General features: G+C 38.0%; 4 protein-coding genes across 4 annotated transcripts; 3 read left to right on the top strand and 1 right to left on the bottom strand.

Moving 5' to 3' along the window:
* Positions 1-75: 75 nt before the first annotated feature.
* On the top strand, positions 76-1,808 carry LOC103451051 (large ribosomal subunit protein eL20z-like). Its single transcript, XM_017336088.3, has 4 exons — positions 76-375; positions 567-687; positions 1,318-1,432; positions 1,533-1,808. Exons 1-4 carry the CDS (start codon positions 294-296, stop codon positions 1,590-1,592), a joined length of 378 nt encoding a protein of 125 aa, XP_017191577.2. The 5' UTR covers positions 76-293; the 3' UTR covers positions 1,593-1,808.
* A 16-nt stretch (positions 1,809-1,824) lies between these two features.
* On the bottom strand, positions 1,825-4,084 carry LOC103451050 (uncharacterized). Its single transcript, XM_008390477.4, has 5 exons — positions 3,884-4,084; positions 3,712-3,784; positions 3,432-3,480; positions 2,589-2,712; positions 1,825-2,186 (listed from the first exon to the last, which is right to left on the bottom strand). Exons 1-5 carry the CDS (start codon positions 3,899-3,901, stop codon positions 2,088-2,090), a joined length of 363 nt encoding a protein of 120 aa, XP_008388699.2. The 5' UTR covers positions 3,902-4,084; the 3' UTR covers positions 1,825-2,087.
* A 791-nt stretch (positions 4,085-4,875) lies between these two features.
* LOC103451047 (myosin-11) lies at positions 4,876-18,709 on the top strand. The gene is made up of 39 exons (XM_008390474.4): positions 4,876-5,053; positions 6,209-8,421; positions 9,028-9,156; positions 9,299-9,442; positions 9,554-9,699; positions 9,793-9,949; positions 10,077-10,135; positions 10,281-10,440; positions 10,540-10,689; positions 10,774-10,910; positions 10,996-11,142; positions 11,266-11,367; positions 11,549-11,606; positions 11,780-11,881; positions 12,055-12,092; positions 12,218-12,344; positions 12,432-12,602; positions 12,772-12,903; positions 12,994-13,103; positions 13,227-13,287; positions 13,378-13,555; positions 13,690-13,895; positions 14,001-14,120; positions 14,377-14,475; positions 14,725-14,946; positions 15,154-15,293; positions 15,529-15,640; positions 15,717-15,764; positions 15,875-16,126; positions 16,229-16,384; positions 16,480-16,686; positions 16,792-16,935; positions 17,071-17,141; positions 17,236-17,335; positions 17,410-17,466; positions 17,543-17,599; positions 17,692-17,772; positions 17,910-17,992; positions 18,270-18,709. The coding sequence occupies exons 2-39, from the start codon at positions 8,419-8,421 to the stop codon at positions 18,391-18,393; spliced, it is 4,590 nt and encodes a 1,529-aa protein (XP_008388696.1). The 5' UTR covers positions 4,876-5,053; positions 6,209-8,418; the 3' UTR covers positions 18,394-18,709.
* On the top strand, positions 6,236-7,453 carry LOC103451049 (F-box protein At5g03970). Its single transcript, XM_008390476.4, has one exon. It carries the CDS (start codon positions 6,236-6,238, stop codon positions 7,451-7,453), a length of 1,218 nt encoding a protein of 405 aa, XP_008388698.2.
* Positions 18,710-19,494: the final 785 nt, after the last annotated feature.

Below are 19,494 nucleotides of genomic sequence, written 5' to 3'. Positions count from 1 at the left end.
ACGCGTGCGGAAAGAGGTTAGTAAATGATGAAGTGACATGCTTTGTTCAATAAAATCCAAAAGCAAAGTGGCAGTTGTTTCGGTTAAAAAGAGGGAAACCGTTTTATTCAAAACAAGAAGAAACCGAAAAAGTGAATCCTTTTGTTCCTCTTTCTCCCTCCTTTCGAAACCTTTTCGTTTTCTGGTTTTCTCTCCAGCAGTTTGTCAACATAAAACCGCACATAACAGCATGGATCCTCTTCGAAACGTCGATAAATTTCGAGACTTCTGTGTCTAACTACAGCGATTTGATCATGCATGAGAGCAGCACGGATTTGGTAGAAGGAGCAAGCATGAAGAACAACACTGGGATCACATCGTTGAAGCAGCAATACGGTCAGTACTGTGATTTTTCTCTCTTCCCTTGTTTGGCGTTGTAGTAAATACCTAAGGGATTTTCGCTATAAGAGCGACCCCAAGTTCCCTGCTTTGCGAGGGTCGGAGATTATCGCTCGAGGGATAAAAATTACGAAGTATAGAATACTCTGGAGCAACGTAGATATTCACGGCATAATGTGTTGGTACAGGTGGAGATCATGGAAGTAAAGGAATGGTGCAACTTGAAGTTGATGGAGGAGAATTAGATTTGCTTGATGGGATGTATGATAAGCCACTTTCATGCTTCGGTTGTGGCATTGGATGGTTCTCGTGAGTTTCTAGTTCAAGATTCTTACTTTTTTCTTTCTTTTTAAGGGACGATAGTGATTGATGTTTTGCGTGTTTTGTAGAGCACAAACATCTATTAAGTACGAGGTGGATTGTTTGTCCTCTCATTTCTATACTCTTTCCATCTCTTCTCGTTTGTGTGGTAACGGTTAAATCACGTCAACATTTTATATTGATTTTCTTATAAAAATAATAAAATAAAAAGTAATAAGAATATAAAATGTTGACGTGGCTTAACCGTAACCACACAGACAAGAGAGAATGTGAAGAGTATGAAAATGGGAGGGCACACAATCCACCTCCATTAAGTACAAGCATAAAGTGAGACTGATGGATGAATATGTGTTAGGATTAAGATGCTCACTTTTAATTTGAATTGAAGGATGCTAGAGATTTTTTTTTTTTTTTTTTTGCGGTTTTTCTAGGGTACAAACACGAATTAATACCAATACTTAAGCGACCCATAATATGGTGTACTAAATCAATCAAACGGTTTGGTAGGACTCTTAGAAGTGGTTTTAAACAACTAGACATGTTATACATGTGTTCTTGTTGAGTGCGTGTTTGTCCTGTAGACAGAACTAAAGATTATAGGATCGATGCTTGTGACAGGTTTCTCTTGGGATTTGCCTTTCCACCACTATGGTATTATGCTACAGTCCTTTACTTTGGGAACCACCTTAAAGACCCCAGGGAACGACCTGGCCTTGCAGCATCTGCCATTGCAGTAAGAAATTATGCAGATTTTTTCCTACAATTTTTTTGTCTTTTGATGTTTGGTGTTGACATTTTGTTTCCTCTTGTGCTGAAAACTTGCACTGGTGCAGGCTTTAATTTGCTCGGTCATCGTCGCGGTTGCTCTACTCGTTGTTTTCTGCTTGCAGTAGCAGCTGGTGTTATGTCATTTTAAGAGAAGGATAGAATTTCTGCCACAAATTGTTGGCAAATCTTATCATTTGCGACGGTATTGTTGTAACAATTTAGTGACTGTCTTCAAAAGTAGATCTCAAGTTTGTGTCGTTTGAGTTTTCATTGTCTCAAGATTATGCTGGACAACCATTGCAGAATAGAGCAAGAAACAAGGATCGCTATTTCTTGCACAACATCCCGATTCCCAAATTTAAAGAAGAATATCAAATGACATTAAAATTTGAAGATATCTCATGGGAATCAGTTACATAGAACTCACACCAAACACATACAATGATGAAAGAGATGACACAAACACAAGTTAACGCGAGCACATACACAGAGAGTACGAAGTTCTGGCGTGTATTGTAGATACTACAGCCAGGAAACCATGGCTCCTGTCACATGTTTGATATATTCACACGAAAAGGTTTTGCGTAGCTTAGCAATTTACACAATCATCTACCGCACTTCTAGATTTTCTCCTTTAGGGCCTCCTCGCCTGCGGTCTCTTTGTCTTTGATAGAAAGCGAGGCCACGTTAAGTAATTGTGAGCTCTTAAGTCCCTCTAGCTGCAATACGGTGCATAATTTGGTGAGTTATATAACGAAACAGGAGGTTGTTACAGTTAAAACGAAGATCAAAAGCCAATGCAATCAGTATCATACATATCTCAAACATGCCACCACAAGGAACGTTTTAGTTATCAAAGTTATTGAGCGAAACCTGCATCTTACTGGTCATCCAATGAGTTGGTGCCTATCTTCCCCCAATTATCACATAATCGTAAGATCTACGGAGTTCATGAATTATATCTATATCTTGCCTTTGCAATTTAACACTTGGTTTCACAACTTTATTTAACATAACTTATCGCCCTATAGGCAATATGTTGTTCAAAACTTAACAATGCCTCTTACCCAATGCTCATATTAATCTCAAAGTAAAGGAGGATTACAAACTCCAGAAATTACCTCAGTGCATGTTTCTTGGTATGCTGCTGAAAGTGTGCTATACTTTTTCTGCAACTCGGACAATTCAGCCTGTAGCTTTTCGTAATCAGACACAGATGGACCCCCTAACTTTTGTTGAACAAACCTGCCAAAAAATTGAATATCAAAATCAAAGTACGTCTTAACATTTGTTAGTTCAAACTAGACTAAGCAGCAAAACACAATTAAGCACAACTACCCAACATCTGCAAGACAGCAACAGTAGTAGATGGAAGCGGAATATCCTAGTTACAACAATTCTCTCTGTTCATGAACGATTTATATCACTCGGTTCCAGGGAAAACACTTAAAGAAGTACTATGAGCATCATGGTTCAGTTTATACGATGATTACTGATTGATTATACATCCTCAAGGTCCTCAATAATGTGAAAAATTACCACCAATCAAGCAAAAAGAACAAATTGACAATGAAAAGTACCATTTCTCACGAAGAATTGACACAACTGAAATAGCATTCAGACTAAACCTCGCGAACAAGGATCACGTAATTGCATAGCAACCATCATATGTTCAAGGCTCTCACAATTCTCAACACGGTTCACACATACTCAAGGTGTATTATAAACTGGTCCGATGGGGTTGACAATCTAAGCAAAAATGTGCAATGAGAACGAGATGTAAAAGCTAACATCTATCTTTTGATGTAGAAGAATATGTAGCTAATAATAACATCTGAATTCTTGAGCAAATATTCAACAAATCCACATGAAATTAACCTAATTGAGTTGAGCTAGCAAAAAATCTAAAACTTGATCTAGGCTCAAATAAATTTTAGAACACAGAATCAAAGAAATGAACTCACTCAAGTGCAGAGGAAGGCTTCTCATTCTGCTCATACAAAGCAACCAGAACTGTCCCAGAAAAAAATCACAAAATTATATAAAACAACAACAACAATAATGCCTTTTTCCCACCAAGTGGGCCGTCTGTATGAATCATAGAATGTCGGTTTTGCGTCAAATCTTCGGTTAGCAATTCACAAAATTATATGAAAAAAGTTACAGAAAACATGAAATTAATCCAACAACAAAAAAACCCAACCCACAAAAATAAATGAGGAAAAGTCCGAAACTTCAACAAACCTTTGGTGAGGGCATCAAGAACTCCACTGGATTCTAAGTACTTCCTGAATGCTTCCTTCTTTGCTTCTTTTTCCTGACAAAATGCATTCATCCACCAGGAAATGGGTAAAGATTGAAACTTTTTCATGGGAAAAAAAACCCAAAAAAATGAAATAAAAATTGAATCTTTTACCTCTTTGTAGTGAAACATGATGTTCTTCTCCTTCTTCTTCTTGTATTTTCTTTGATCTGCCGAGGCGGGGTGGGTGGGATGGGGGATTTCTTGGGTTGTATCTCCATAGCTGTAAGTGGGAAGCTTTTATGGCATGGACATGGGCTTACCTGTTGGTGCAACCAACGGTCCAAAGAGATCAGTGGGTCAAACCATTGCTTTCGTCGTCTCTTGAACGTATGGGCCTTCATTATTTCAAATAAATAACCAAATACAAAGCACAATCGTCCTGTTCGACGAAAGTTGTAAACTTTCAAAAACTTTTTCGTGCAAGTTTCCAAAAAAAAAAACTTTTTGGTGCAATTGCACCACATAGGATCTTCAGCTTATCCTTAATCGATCACAACCACTCTTACAATTTGACCCCCAATAATATATGCGTGAGTTTTACATCATCTCAAAACGAATCTCACAACTACTGTGTCAACAATTTAACATAAAAACTAAGGAACCGGATCCCCTCCTGGGCTTAGGAGGTTGAGCCTTCTGAGCAAATCACACGGACTGTTGAAATTTGATCAAACGACTACAAACAGGGAGTCGCTCTAAAAATTATAATAATTGCATCTGTTAAATCAAATTTCAATGGGCCGACTCGAAAATCAGAATACAATATGAGAAAATTGAAATATCATTTTCCGCTATGAAAATTGAAAACACTTCGAAAGATTTTTTTTTTTTTCTTTGGTCAACACCACTTCAAAGTTTCAAACCTTTGTTTTTTTTTTTTTTTTTAACAAACAATATTATCTATATTGGTGGTTGGAAGGGGAGTGGGTAAACCTCACAATAAGCTAGTACTAATATAATTCAAATTCGCATTTAACGAAAAGCAAACCTAAACCTATTACTTACAAACGAAGATAAATACTACGAGACTGTAGTATTTTGGAGGCAGTTTCAAACCTTTAATTAAAAGGTGTAAATAACCCGAGTAAAGTCACATTCCTACCGAACCATGCTTGAATCGGACCCCTTACTATAAATAGGTGGCCCAAAACCCCCAACCAGTGAGATCAGAAAGCGACAGGTTTTTTTATGCCACTGTGAGAGTCCAAACATCACTCGCCGGAGCTCCTCCTCCTCCGCCCTCGCGGCTCCCGGAATTCATCAAGACGCTCAAGCTCTCAGGTAAGCTCTCTCTCTCTCTCTCTCTCTCTCTCTCTTCTCCTTTCGTTGTAATTTGATGAAATGGGGCAAAAATGGCAGCTTGGAAAACGCCTTCGTTTCGATTCGATTGGTTAGGGTGTTTTATGTTGTCCTCTTATCAGACCATGCAAGATGAAATCTTTAAGGTTGTCGGAAGTGTTTTTGTTGGGTTTTTCTCGTGAAGGTTCAGGTCTTTTTCCTTAATTAATTTAGTGCATGCAAATGGGTAACCAGATTATAGACGATTCCGCTGTTTCGGTGATAACTAGGTTTCAATTGTTAGAAACTACTTAAAAGTCTAGAACTTGGATTTGTTGCAATTTTCGCAAGGGCGGTGCTATCCACGCACCTATTTTTACTTTTCACTTAATTAAAGCCGTTGGATCGAATGAACCGGAGAAGATCAAAGAATAACAATTAACAAGGGGTGTGTGGGAGGTAAAAATAGGTGTGTGCATAGCATTATCCTTTTGCAATTCGGATATATGGTTGCGGGGCTCATATGTGTTCAAGCTTTTACTTTTCACACAACCTTTAATTTTAAGTCATTGGATCGAATGAATTGGAGAAGATCAAAGAACAACAATTAAAAAGGGGTGTGTGGGAGGTAAAAATGGGTGTGTGCATAGCACTACCCTTTCGCAATTCGGATATATGGTTGCGGGGTCATATGTGTTCAAGCTTGTTCTTTTCCCCTAAACCCGATTTCTTTCCTGAATAGGCAATGTGAAACTTATTGTAGCAGATATTCTCTTGGGATTTCTTAGTTTGCTTTTAGATTGCATATTTTGCTTACACGGTGTGGGAAAACTTGGAATTATAGAATTTAGGTGAAAATATGAATTTGAAACGTGTTTCATTGATATGCTGCTTTCGGGGTTCTGGTAAAAGATTGTGAATATCGATCAAATTAACGTATGTCATTGCTAGGGTGTCATTACTTGGTTCTCCTTGTAAAATGCGTTCTAGTTTCCGTTAGTTTATCAGTATTTGTTTGACATGAGCTTTTAAGTGTTTCTAAATATGGACAACCGGTGACTTTTAGATTTGTATCCTTTTATGTCAATGGAGGTGCTTTAGTTATTGTTTGGCTACACATTTTTAGAACTGTACTGATACAGCGGAGCATGCTCTCAGCACGTTTTTATGTGTCCAGATGATATTATGACGGGTCAAAAGAAGTCTGCAAATGATGCTCATGAAGTATTCACCTGTGATGATGACATCCTACATGAGATCCTACTCCGTCTGCCAGAGAAATCTGTTTTCAGTTTAATACTCGTATCGAAGAGGTGGCTTCATGTGATATGTAGCCCTTCTTTTCGATGTGATTACCATGCTCGATGGAAAGTAAATTATCATCTTTTGGGCTTCTTTGTGTGCAACCATCTTTACCTCGGAATATCTAAATATGGCATGCGGCGGCCCCTAACAGAGCCCGCAATTCATTTTTTGTCAGCCTGTGAGGAAGGTGATAATCTAATGGTTTCTGCACCCAAACAGCTTGGTTACTTTCTTGGCACTTCCAATGGCCTACTTCTTTTTGGCCGCCATCCAATGACATATACGGTGTGGAACCCAGTCAGCAAACAGCTATGCAAACTTCCTCAACCTCAGCAGTTCTATCAAAGTTTGTGCATGGCATTCCTCACTGTCGAAGATGACTGTTTTAATGACGCAGTCCACTACAAGGTTATTCGGGCAAAATGTAACTGCAGACGGGAATCTAAAACTGTCTCCATTGAGACTTACTCTTCAATCAGCGGTACATGGAAGCATTTCACTCTCACTTGCTCTTCAACATTTGCATTGCGTCCTTGGAGAGAGGCTACTGTAGTTAATGGTATCCTACACTGGTTTGCAACCCAGGGAAACCTAGCCATTTATGATCCACGTCTTGGAAACAGGCGTATAAATCTGCTTAAATTACCAGAAGGGAGGATTTCTCAAGATTATGATGAGTGCGTTCTTGGGCATTCTTCAGATGGGCTTTTGCAGTATGGTCAGAGCAGTACGTCTGGCGTGGAAATATGGGTTCTCGAGGCCGGAGAAAGTAGTTTCTCATCGATCAGCACAGGCAATGTGCAGTCACAGAAGAAGTGGAATTTGAGGTACAGACTCGGTTTCAAGGCGATGTGGAAGCAGAATCCAGACCATGGAAAGCATTCGAAAGAAGCTAAACTTATGGCATTCCTTCATCAGAATTCCGAGTATATCTTCATAAGAGCTGGATGGAACATATATTTCTTCCACCTGAAAAGCCAGAAGCTTAAAGAGATTCGATATCTTGGTCGTGACCCTTCGATTCAATGGGATGACAGCACAGTGGTGCCTTTCTATAGACCGTCTTGGCCACGCTCTTCTTTATGTCCCTGGATGTAGACTACGGCTTGCTGAATTGCCATTTCCGACGAGCAAACTGTTTGAAAATCTGTATCAAATGGATCCCTGTCGTGCCTTGGGTTTCATTTGAATTTTTCGTTCTGCGGTTTGAGATGTTCGTGTATATGTGTCAGACGGTGTTTTTTATTTTTCGTTAAGGCTTTGTTGTTGTTTGCGAACATGTGATGGAAAGTAGAACATTAGAAAAATTTATTTTTCACGAAAATTTAAGATCGACACGAATATTTTGTTCTGACGAGGTCAACTCCTCATCCAAGAACGAGAGAATCAACTGACAAAAATAAACACGTACAGCATGTACACAAAGAAACAAAGAAATAATGAGTTTGTGGAAATTACTTTTTCGATCCAACGGCACAGATGACGGGTAACAAGTTCCAACGGCACAAACGACGGGTAACAAATTCTTACAATACATCCGGACACACAAGATTCGAACGACCCCTGGACATGGCAGAAGAAATGTGACCGTTAAGGAAAGAAGGAGAAGACTTGGTTAGCAGCCACTAATTGGCGCGAAAAGAGCGGAAAGCAAAGCGAAACAAGAGGCCCTTGTGAAGAATGTCCACTCTCTCAATCCGCTCGATCCACATTCACTTCCCACACACACAACGCACAACAATCACACAAACAAAAGTTTCCCACCTAGCTAATCGATCCATCTCTCGTCCCCATTTCGGTTTTCCTTCACTTTCTTGCCAATTTTCCCGGGAAAATGGAGCTTTCTGGCGCGTTGATCGGACATTTCTGACCCCCGTGTTTCGTAGGGAAAGTCTGATGCTTTTGAGAAAAAGGGGTCTCTTTCGCTTATGGTGTTTGGTGGAGAGGAACACTTCTCAGCTGGAGTTGGGAGCTGATGGTTGTGTAATGTCATGCAGCTGAAATGTTTGATGAAAGTGCTTAATGAATTGATGAGCTTTGGATCGGCAGCTTAGAACGAAAAAATGGTATGTGCGGTTTCGGTTGATTTTTCATAAAATTTGTAAAGTTTTTTTGTTTCTTGCTTTAATTTGTGGATTAGATTAGGTTCTCTGATTCAGTTTGAAATTTCGAGTGATTGTTGGAGTCTAAGACAACATCTTCATTAGAAGTTTTGCGGTATATAGAAATTGGGTTTGTTAATTACAAATGATTAAGTTTTCTTTTCGATCAAACATGTGATTTGAGTGTTTGTGATACAGAGCAGAACAATCGTTTAGTGTATGTGTTAGCTTGTGGTTAACAGACTGGGAACCTGTTGCTTCTTCTCAAGGGAAAGAAACAAATTATGAGATAACTCTAACGGCACAATTTATGAGACAACTCAAAGGAAGCATTGTGCAAGAGAGACAAGTGCGCTTACCATCACACTATACTTTTGGTGGTGGGCATAGCTAACATAGACTTCATAGATAAGCAACAACAATAGGACAAAGGCGTTGGCCGCATATTAAGCCATAATTCATATAAAAGCCATTCAAATTAGTCTTCAGAAATGGTTATCAGTGAATTTTGTGTGTTTTTATGGCACTTTATTCGTATACCTATTCATACTTTAATATCTTCATCTACAGGGAACACCAGTGAATATCATTGTAGGTTCTCATGTCTGGGTTGAAGACTCAGAATTGGCCTGGATTGATGGCCAAGTGTCAAAGATTACTGGACAAGAAGCTGAGATCGAGAGTAGCAATGGGAAGAAGGTAAACTCTTTTTACTAAATTTGATATTTTTCTTTCTGGATATATATTTTGGTCTTTGAAATTTGTTTATTTTAAGAAAATCTTCTAGTATTATATAAATGTACTCTAACGAGATTCCTGTTCACTTTTTTGTGCTATTAAGATGGTTGTCAAATTGGCGAAAATATATCCAAAAGATATGGAAGCTCCTGCTGCTGGAGTTGATGACATGACAAAGCTATCTTATCTGCATGAGCCTGGAGTTTTGCAGAATTTAAAAACTAGATACGAACTTAATGAAATCTATGTACATGTTCTGCCCTTCATTTGAATTTACTTACGGAGTTTTTATTCAAATTAGGAATTCTTATTCTCTATAATCCTGCAATAATATATGCCTCTGTTGCTATCATGATAGACTTATACTGGAAATATCCTTATTGCCATTAATCCATTCCAAAGACTGCCGCATCTCTACGATGGTCACATGATGCAACAATACAAGGGCGCGCCATTTGGAGAACTAAATCCTCATGTTTTTGCAGTTGCGGACGTTGCATATAGGTTACCTTCATTCCTTATGTGCATGCTATGCTATGTATTGCTCCATAAGATCAATAAACCGAATATTTAAAGTTAATTCTTTGAAAAAACCAGGGCAATGATCAATGAGGGAAAAAGCAATTCAATTCTGGTCAGTGGTGAAAGTGGAGCAGGTAAAACTGAGACCACAAAAATGCTTATGAGGTACCTTGCATTTCTAGGTGGCCGGGCTGCAACTGAAGGACGGACAGTTGAACAGCAAGTTCTTGAAGTACGATTTCTATCCTACCTTTGATCAGCATTGATATTAAGCTTTGATAACTCCATATTACCTTCTCTATGTCAAGCTCTATTAGTTTCTTATGAAATTCTTATGGTTCTTTCTTTTCTGAGTGCAGTCAAATCCAGTTCTGGAAGCATTTGGCAACGCTAAAACTGTTAGAAATAACAATTCTAGGCAAGACGATATCAAGCTAGTACATATTTGTGTCAAATTTGTCTTAGTTTGAACAGTCATTTTACTGGCATAAATTACTTTTCCTGAATTATTATCATGTTCGGATAAATTCACGTGGTATTCTCTTTGTTTGGTATTGGTGCAGTCGTTTTGGTAAATTTGTTGAAATTCAATTTGATAAGCAAGGAAGAATCTCAGGAGCAGCCATTAGAACCTACCTTCTGGAACGGTCTCGTGTTTGCCAAGTTTCTGATCCTGAACGGAACTACCACTGCTTCTACCTTCTTTGTGCTGCACCACAGGAGGTAAGATCATGTAGGAACCAGACTTCGATTAAAACAATCAAAGTATTGCTGCAAATTTCCGCTCTTAAACTTCGAGCTAATATTTGTTTATGTTGACAGGAAATTGAGAAATACAAGTTGGCAAATCCTAAATCATTTCACTATCTTAACCAGTCACGTTGCTACGAACTGGTTGGTGTAAGTGATGCTCATGACTATCTTGCCACAAGGAGAGCTATGGATATTGTTGGAATAAGTGCTAAGGAGCAGGTACAGCCTCTTCTTAATTTCATTTTAACGTGGAACCTAGAAAGACCGTCGTCTCACACCCCTTCTTTTTTCTCTCTCTCTTAGGAAGCAATTTTTAGAGTAGTTGCTGCAATTCTTCATCTAGGAAATATTGAGTTTTCCAAGGGCTCGGAAGTTGATTCGTCAGTTCCAAAAGATGATAAAGCAAAGTTCCATCTTAAGATGACTTCAGAGCTTCTCATGTATGTATTCTTCGTGCTTTTACCCATGTAATCTGTTTCCAGTCTGTTTTCATATTGTTATAGTGTGATAATAACATTACCTCAGGTGTGACCCTGATGCATTGGAAGATGCATTATGTAAGCGTGTCATGATCACACCTGAAGAAGTTATCAAGAGAAGTCTTGATCCTCAAAGTGCAGCAATTAGCCGCGATGGTTTAGCAAAGACAGTATATTCTCGATTGTTTGATTGGTTAGTTACTATAGCTTAAAACATCATCAGATTAACATCTGGTTTATGAATAAATTTTCTATTAACCACTAGAAGCATATTGGAGTGAGAATTAAATGTTGATGTGGTTCTAAATTTATACAGGTTGGTGGATAAAATTAATGTCTCAATTGGACAAGATGCTACCTCGAAATCGCTGATTGGGGTCCTTGATATCTATGGTTTTGAAAGTTTTAAGACCAATAGGTAACAACTATTCAGCATAATACCGCACTTAGAGTACTTGAAGTTCTGTACATACGTGCATTCTGTGTCTTTTTTAGTATAAAAGAAACTGAAAATGCGCTAATGAAGACATTTCATATCAAACACCCGTCATGCGTTGATGGTATTCCACAACTTAATTTTAGCTTATCAACCTGTGCAGTTTTGAGCAGTTCTGCATTAATTTCACAAACGAGAAATTGCAGCAACATTTCAATCAGGTAATGGCTCAGATCATGTTGAACTCTTGCTTTCTCTATTTTTAGCTCTTGGGTTATTGTTCCTGTTGCCGACCCCACTTAGTGGGAAAAGGCTTTGTTGTTGTTGTTGTTTGGGTTATTGTTCCTGTTATTATTATTTTAATTTAAATTAAGTTTTTCCTGTATATTTTCAGCACGTCTTCAAGATGGAACAAGAAGAATACACAAAAGAGCAGATTGATTGGAGCTACATTGAGTTTGTCGATAATCAAGACGTTTTGGATCTTATTGAAAAGGTTATTCCTTCTCCTATTCCTTCATATACATCCACATACACAATCACCTACCTATATATATAGTTACACACACACACACACAATCACTACTGGAATATTCAGATATTCAGTACTATTAATCAACAGTCAATTTTATCCTTACAAGTTTTCACATATGATGCTTCCTTTCACAGAAACCTGGCGGAATAGTTGCTCTCCTTGATGAAGCTTGGTGAGCTATTATTCATCTGTTCATTCTTCCTTAAATGCAAGGCCGTTAACGTTTTGCATTTAACTTTTATTTTTCTCTCTTTTCTTCATTCTTGTTAACTGCTTTTCTTTCTTTTCTATTTCCAGCATGTTTCCCAAGTCAACCCATGAAACATTTGCAAATAAGCTTTATCAGACATTCAAAACTCACAAGCGCTTTATAAAGCCAAAACTTTCTCGCACGGATTTTACCATCGCTCATTATGCTGGAGAGGTAAATTATACGAAATCAACACTTTCTAATAATATAATATATGATACTTTTACGTTCCGGTTTTAACTTGGGAACACTTTGTTACAGGTCCAATATCAATCTGACCAATTTTTGGACAAAAACAAGGACTATGTGGTTCCTGAACATCAAGATTTGTTGGGTGTTTCCAAATGTCCTTTCGTGGCAGGCCTTTTCCCTCCACTTCCAGAGGAGACAGCCAAATCTTCCAAGTTTTCTTCGATTGGCTCTCGTTTTAAGGTACATTGATATTAGCTTGGTGAGCATGAAGGTCGACTTAACCCTGGATAATCAACTATCAACCTAAAGCTACATGCAAAGCTCTCGTGTGGTTTCCTTTATATTCTGGAATGTCAACTTATGCTACAAGAAGTTGAAACTTAAATTTTGTATGTTTTAAATTGTGCAGCTTCAACTACAATCGTTAATGGAAACCCTAAACTCTACAGAACCTCACTATGTCAGATGTGTAAAGCCAAATAATTTTCTAAAACCAGCCGTGTTTGAGAACGTCAACATTATGCAGCAACTGCGCTGTGGTGTAAGTAAAATGTGTTCCTTTTCCCTTTTACTTTCTTAAAAAAAGATTTCATGTTTTTCTTCCAGATGTTGATGACAGTTCCCCTTGTAGGGTGTTTTAGAGGCAATCCGTATTAGCTGCGCTGGCTACCCTACTCGAAAACCCTTTTTCGAATTCATAAACAGATTTGGACTTCTTGCACCAGAGGTCTTGGAAGGAAAGTAAGTATTATCTCTAAGGATTTTCAGTTCGAGAGGGGAGAGAAATTTTTTTTGACATAACGTTTCAACTTTCTGATTAAACTCTGTGGATCTGCATTCTGAACCTGTTTTACTTTTGAGCAGCTACGACGAAAAGGTTGCATGCACTAGGATTCTCGAAAAGAAGGGTCTTAAAGGGTTTCAGGTAACTTGAGGTGTTCCTCATATAGGTGTAAATATAGCTAATGGTCTTCATCCAATCGCACACTGATGGTAGAGACATTTGTTATTGCAGATAGGTAAAACAAAGGTATTCCTGAGGGCTGGTCAGATGGCTGAGTTAGACGCACGAAGAACCGAAGTACTCAGTACTGCAGCTAAAACTATACAGCGGCGTGTACGAACCCATTATGCTAGGAAACGGTTTATTGCACTGCGACAGGCAACCATAGTTATGCAATCGATATGCAGAGGTGAGCCAGAGAGCATCTTAGCAGAAGGATTAGTCATGGTTTCCCAGCACTTTCTTTTCTAACACAATATTTTAGGGTCGTCAATCAACGGGCGAATTTAAACTGTTTCTATGTTTGTTTGGTATGACTTACAGGAAGCCTGGCTGGCAAAGTCTTCCACGGCATGAAAAGAGAGTCAGCTGCCGTGAAAATTCAGAAGAACCTACGTAAACACCAAGCCAGAACAACTTACAACAAGCTCCATGTCTCAGTTCTTGTCGTGCAGACAGGTTTAAGAGCAATGGCTGGACGTAAAGAATTCAGATTTAAAAGGCAAACCAAAGCAGCAACCGTTGTCCAGGTTGTATACAAAATATGTTGTAACTTGCAAGATTTGTTTTGTTTTAACGATGTGAAACTTTACTGATTTCCTATTGCCAAACAAAAATCTACATGAAAATTGCAGGCGGTGTGGCGTTGTCATAAAGCTGCCAAATACTTTAAGAGGCTCAAGAGGGGTTCAGTAGTCGCACAGTGCCAAATGAGGGGGAAAATCGCAAGGAAGGAACTTAGGAAGCTAAAAATGGTAAGCGTTAAACTCTCTCTATAGGTATTGTTTTTGTGAAAAAATTATCAAATTCATAGGCTAGCAACCAAGATGAGAGGAATACATAAAATTTAGTGTGTACAGGCAGAGCATAGTTTCTGTCAAATACTGTAGATTATTGCCATAAATAATAGTACGTACACTTTCCCTTTCAAGCTGACATCTTAAAATCTTCTTCTTACGTATGTTTCTCTTTTTTCTTTACGATATTCACATTATCTCCAATTTTCTGCAGGCTGCAAGGGAAACAGGAGCACTTAAGGAGGCAAAAGATGCACTGGAAAAACGAGTGGAGGAACTAAATTGGCGACTACAGTTGGAAAAACGTTTAAGGGTAAATTCAATGTTTTTCAGAGCAATTTTGTTTGGCAGAGAAAATGCTGTGGACGTCTGATGAATATTTTCATCTCGTGTCCCATGGCCGAAAACTATTATGCTAATGCATTGGTGTACTTTCCACGATGAATATGATAGAAAATTCCTTGTTCAACATCCATCTTAATATTTTCGTTGAATATTTTCTTCTAATTTAGGTATTTTATGCAAAACAAATTCATGCTAAAAGCTTGTGTCATGTTCGCAGACTGACCTAGAAGAAGCAAAGGCACAAGAGATAACGAAATTGCAGAACTCATTGCAAGAAATGCAGACCAAACTTGATGAATCAAACGCATTGATTGTGAAGGAACAAGAGGCTGCAAAGAAAGCTATTGAAGAGGCTCCTCCTGTGGTTCAGGAAACCCAAGTTATGGTCGAGGACACTGAAAAAGTTGAATCTCTAACAGCAGAAGTTGACAGTTTAAAGGTACAAATGTTCTGTCCAATAATTAGCACCTATAATACTTTGTCTCACATAATTCTGTGTTTGCAAAGACTTTTAACATGTTTCGACTGTTCTATCATGCGTTATCGTCATTTATTTGTTCATATATGTAGCGACAGATTTTGATCTTTTCATTTAGTTCTTCTTGACCTTGGTTTTTCTCTACCTAACATGTCCCCGCCTCACCAGGCCTCTATGGAGTCAGAGAAAAAAAGAGCAGAAGAAAATGAAAGAAAATATAATGAAGCTCAAACATCGGGCGAAGAACGACGCAAAAAATTAGAAGAAACAGAGAAAAAAGTTAGTCAGCTCCAGGAAAATTTGACCAGGTAATATGACACTAAAGCATGAGTTTTCTGATGCAGAGCATCAAAATGCACGTCGTCATATGTGCATTTGAGACGATAATTACAAAATTGTTCTTAATATCTCACTCCGAACAAGTTTTAAACTCATGTAGTATTTAAGTTCAAACCGAAAATTATATATTGGAGAGAAATGAATTACCAACTTTCACTTTCCTGATATGGTTTGTTTACTGAAAATTTAAACTTCCTTGATTAGGCTAGAAGAGAAGCTTGCCAATTTAGAATCAGAAAATCAAGTTTTACGCCAACAAGCTGTGTCCATGACGCCTAATAAATTCCTTTCTGGACGGTCCAGATCAACTATTCAGGTAAATTTCAATGTAAACCATGGTTTTCTATGATGTTCAGATGCTTAAGATTTTCTTATTGTTTGATAATTGGCAGAGGGCAGCTGAAAGTAGTCATATTCCAGGGGATGCAAAGACAGCTCTGGTAAGTTTCCGTTAAACGTCAAGTATTAACCTACAAAAAAGGCAATTTGATGCAGTAAAGGCTTTTTCTTAACTCTTCACTTATGCTAATGTTCCAATAAAATGGATCAGGAAATGCATAGTCCTTCAATAAATCACAGGGAGTCGGAATTGGAGGATAAGCCACAGAAATCACTAAATGAAAAACAGCAAGAGAACCAGGAGTTGCTCATTCGATGCATTGCACAACACCTGGGCTTTGCAGGGAACAGGCCTATTGCTGCCTGCATCATATACAAATGCCTTTTGCAGTGGAGATCATTCGAAGTTGAGCGGACTAGTATTTTCGATAGGATTATTCAGACCATAGGGAATGCCATTGAGGTTTGGAACTCCCATCCTTAACCCTTCTGGTATTTTGGTTTTCCGTTTCTTTATAACACAAAACGAACCTCTTTAACTTGAATATTACCACTTGGAATTTAGACCCAGGATAACAACGATATCTTGGCCTATTGGCTATCCAACGCCTCAACACTTCTATTACTACTCCAGCGCACACTGAAAGCAAGCGGTGCTGCTGGAATGGCACCCCAACGACGTCGATCATCATCAGCTACTCTGTTTGGAAGGATGACACAAGTAATTCATCGTCTCTCATCAGACATTGAATATTTTCTAGTCATAAATCTTCATTTCTTCAGTTGCTTCACATGTTTTCTTTTGTTTTCCTCTAGAGTTTCCGTGGAGCGCCACAAGGTGTTAATATTTCCTTAATCAATGGTGGAATGAGTGGCGGAGTGGACTCTTTACGGCAAGTTGAAGCCAAGTACCCAGCTTTGCTTTTCAAACAGCAACTTACAGCATATGTAGAAAAAATTTACGGGATGATTCGAGATAATTTGAAGAAAGAGATTTCTCCTTTGCTTGGATTGTGCATCCAGGTCCAGTAAATTGTTCACCTACAAACTAGAAAACAATTTACGGAGAGAAAAATTGTGCTTCCATGATTTGTCAAAACTTAGTACTAAATCTGTAAACTTTAACAGGCACCAAGAACATCCAGGGCAAGCTTGGTCAAAGGATCGTCGCGATCAGTTGCCAACACTGAGGCCCAGAAAGCTTTGATTGCTCACTGGCAGGGGATTGTCAAGAGCCTCGGAAACTTCTTAAATACTTTAAAAGCAAATCATGTTAGTACTCTTTCCCCCCTCCTCTTAAGATTCATACTCACTTGATCTTTCTGATTTTCGTTTCTGCAACTTTTGTGAAGTATTTTGCCTAGGATCTTTCTCCCTTTCTTAGACACGCGTTGTTCCTTTCTACAGGTACCACCATTTTTAGTTCGTAAGGTGTTCACGCAAATATTCTCCTTCATCAATGTTCAGCTATTCAACAGGTATCGTCATAAGCCCAAATTTGAGGTTGTCTTGTTTGTATGCTACTTAGCACTAAACTCGTAATATCCTCCATGTATTCTTCTATACCCGCAGTCTTCTATTAAGACGAGAATGCTGTTCGTTTAGTAATGGTGAATATGTTAAAGCTGGGTTGGCTGAACTGGAGCATTGGTGCTATAAGGCAACAGATGAGGTACCCACCGTACCTTAAATTTAATTCCTCTTTTTACTGTTCAATAACTGATATACCAATAAACGAAAATGCAGTATGCAGGATCAGCTTGGGATGAACTCAAGCATATTCGGCAGGCTATTGGATTCCTGGTATCTTTCATTGTATTCTACTTCTACAAATGAACAAATGGTGAAGTTGTCCTGAAATTTATGTCTTTTTGCTCAGGTCATACATCAAAAACCGAAAAAGACGCTTGATGAAATTAGCCATGACCTATGCCCGGTAAGTGATGTGTATATAAGGATACAATAAACATCTCAAAGTCTATCAACTCTCCCTCGAATCTCATTTGACACAACTTACTCTTTTAACAGGTCCTCAGTATACAGCAGCTATATCGTATCAGTACAATGTACTGGGATGACAAATATGGCACGCATAGTGTGTCCTCGGATGTAAGTTTTTATGGATGCCATTACTCAACTAGGTTTGAGTCATCTTCGTCACAAGGCAGTAAAATAAATTAGAATACAATGACAAACATGCATCCACAAACTCACTTGTCCATTCCTTTTTCCAATGGCACATCCAGGTTATATCGAATATGAGAGTGCTGATGACAGAAGATTCCAACAACGCAGTCAGTAATTCTTTCCTGCTGGATGACGATTCCAGGTTATGACAACATTCAATCATGTCTTCGCCGTTATTCATTCATTCTTTATCGACTCTTCCTCTTCTTTACATCCCGTTTCATTAGTTTTTCCTTGTCAAACTGATATGTTCGTGTTTTTCTAAGATTTCGGTTACTTGTAAATTTAGTATCCGAAAAATGAGACAGTATATCAACGCTGCATTGTTTCATAGTGCTTGTTATCATCGCTAAACACATTAGCTTCCATGTTTACCTATAATCCTAGCCATTCGACTGACACTAGACTTTACACTGCAGCATTCCATTCTCCGTTGACGACATATCAAAGTCGATGGAGCAAATAGACATCTCCGACATTGAACCACCACCGCTCATTCACGAGAACTCAGGCTTTAGTTTCTTGTTGCCGCGCGCAGATTGAGTCTCGGTCTCTCTACGATGAGCCTAGCTATGGGGTTGTACATTGTTCATGAATCATCATTTCTTTGCCCCACAGATTTTCTTTTGAATCTACATTTTAGTAATGTAAGTTGAATATATTTTTCCTTCTTTTGTTGTAAAACTAGCTGATGTTAGGGAAAGAAATTAAAAGCTTAGAGAATTTTTTTTTCCAATTAAATTCATCAAATTCTCATCCAAAAACTTCGTCATGTATTTATAATTTTGGTATAGAAATCTTCGCATCCATGATGAAGACAACAATCCCAAAAAAGAAAATGATTACTACACATTCTTCATTTCCGACGTACCCTTTTTATTATCAGATTAAACAAATCAAAGGACAATCAAAGGCCTAAAACTAAGAATACCGTGTAAAAAGTGAACAAAAAATGTGCGGAAATCATTTTTCGTTAAAAAAAAATCAGGGTGCATGAAAAGGGCTAGAGCTGAGAGAGCTCAGTTTGAGAACGACCCGTCGTTTATCCATTAATTGCTGCCATTTCAATTGTCCATTGATTCCATTACTCGTTGGCATGTTCTTCCCTTTCCGTTCCCTTTTTATTTTATTTTATCAATATGTCACTTTTTATATATATTTTTGTTTTTTTAATCAAATTCTTCACTCTTATGTTGGTCATAAGTTGGATCTTTGAATGTTGAACTGTTAGATAAAAATTAATTAAAATTTGTCAGGAGGTCTGAAAATTTAAGCATCAATTGATTTTATAGTTGAGACCAAATAAGAAAATGAAACAAAGGAACAATTAATTAGCAAAGGTTATAGCAAATTGGTTTTACAGTATAACTTCAACTTCTTTTATGGTATTGGAGTATGTTATACTATGTGTGAAGCCTGACGACCACATTCTTTACGTCATTATGTTGTCCATGTGCTAGGTTTGAGGATTCGTTGCACACATGAGGTATGTGCAAAAGTATTAATCTCAAATAAAAAATGAAAAGAGATCTTGCATATACATATAAATAATTGAATTATTTTCTATATTACTGATTGATTTACGATGAAACCCAAGAAATTAGCACCTTTGAAGATAAACCAACAAGAAATCTGAATCAAATT

The sequence above is a fragment of the Malus domestica genome, chromosome 12 (genome assembly GCF_042453785.1).
Source record: "Malus domestica chromosome 12, GDT2T_hap1".
Lineage (NCBI taxonomy): Eukaryota > Viridiplantae > Streptophyta > Magnoliopsida > Rosales > Rosaceae > Malus > Malus domestica.
Note: the sequence above shows the minus strand (reverse complement) of the source record. Positions and strands in the feature narration are given on the sequence as shown.

What these genes read in the sequence shown, in the direction of transcription:
- LOC103451051 (XM_017336088.3), top strand. Translation starts at nt 294, where the DNA reads ATGCATGAGAGCAGCACGGATTTGGTAGAAGGAGCAAGCATGAAGAAC. An exon ending in TGTGGCATTGGATGGTTCTC is followed by an intron (nt 688 to 1,317) that starts GTGAGTTTCTAG and finishes TGCTTGTGACAG; the next exon opens with GTTTCTCTTGGGATTTGCCT. An exon ending in TTGCAGCATCTGCCATTGCA is followed by an intron (nt 1,433 to 1,532) that starts GTAAGAAATTAT and finishes GCACTGGTGCAG; the next exon opens with GCTTTAATTTGCTCGGTCAT.
- LOC103451049 (XM_008390476.4), top strand. Translation starts at nt 6,236, where the DNA reads ATGACGGGTCAAAAGAAGTCTGCAAATGATGCTCATGAAGTATTCACC.
- LOC103451050 (XM_008390477.4), bottom strand. An exon ending in TCTTGATGCCCTCACCAAAG is followed by an intron (nt 3,481 to 3,711) that starts GTTTGTTGAAGT and finishes TTTCTGGGACAG; the next exon opens with TTCTGGTTGCTTTGTATGAG. An exon ending in ACCAAGAAACATGCACTGAG is followed by an intron (nt 2,187 to 2,588) that starts GTAATTTCTGGA and finishes ACCGTATTGCAG; the next exon opens with CTAGAGGGACTTAAGAGCTC.
- LOC103451047 (XM_008390474.4), top strand. An exon ending in TGCTTGGATTGTGCATCCAG is followed by an intron (nt 16,687 to 16,791) that starts GTCCAGTAAATT and finishes AAACTTTAACAG; the next exon opens with GCACCAAGAACATCCAGGGC. An exon ending in AATGTTCAGCTATTCAACAG is followed by an intron (nt 17,142 to 17,235) that starts GTATCGTCATAA and finishes CTATACCCGCAG; the next exon opens with TCTTCTATTAAGACGAGAAT.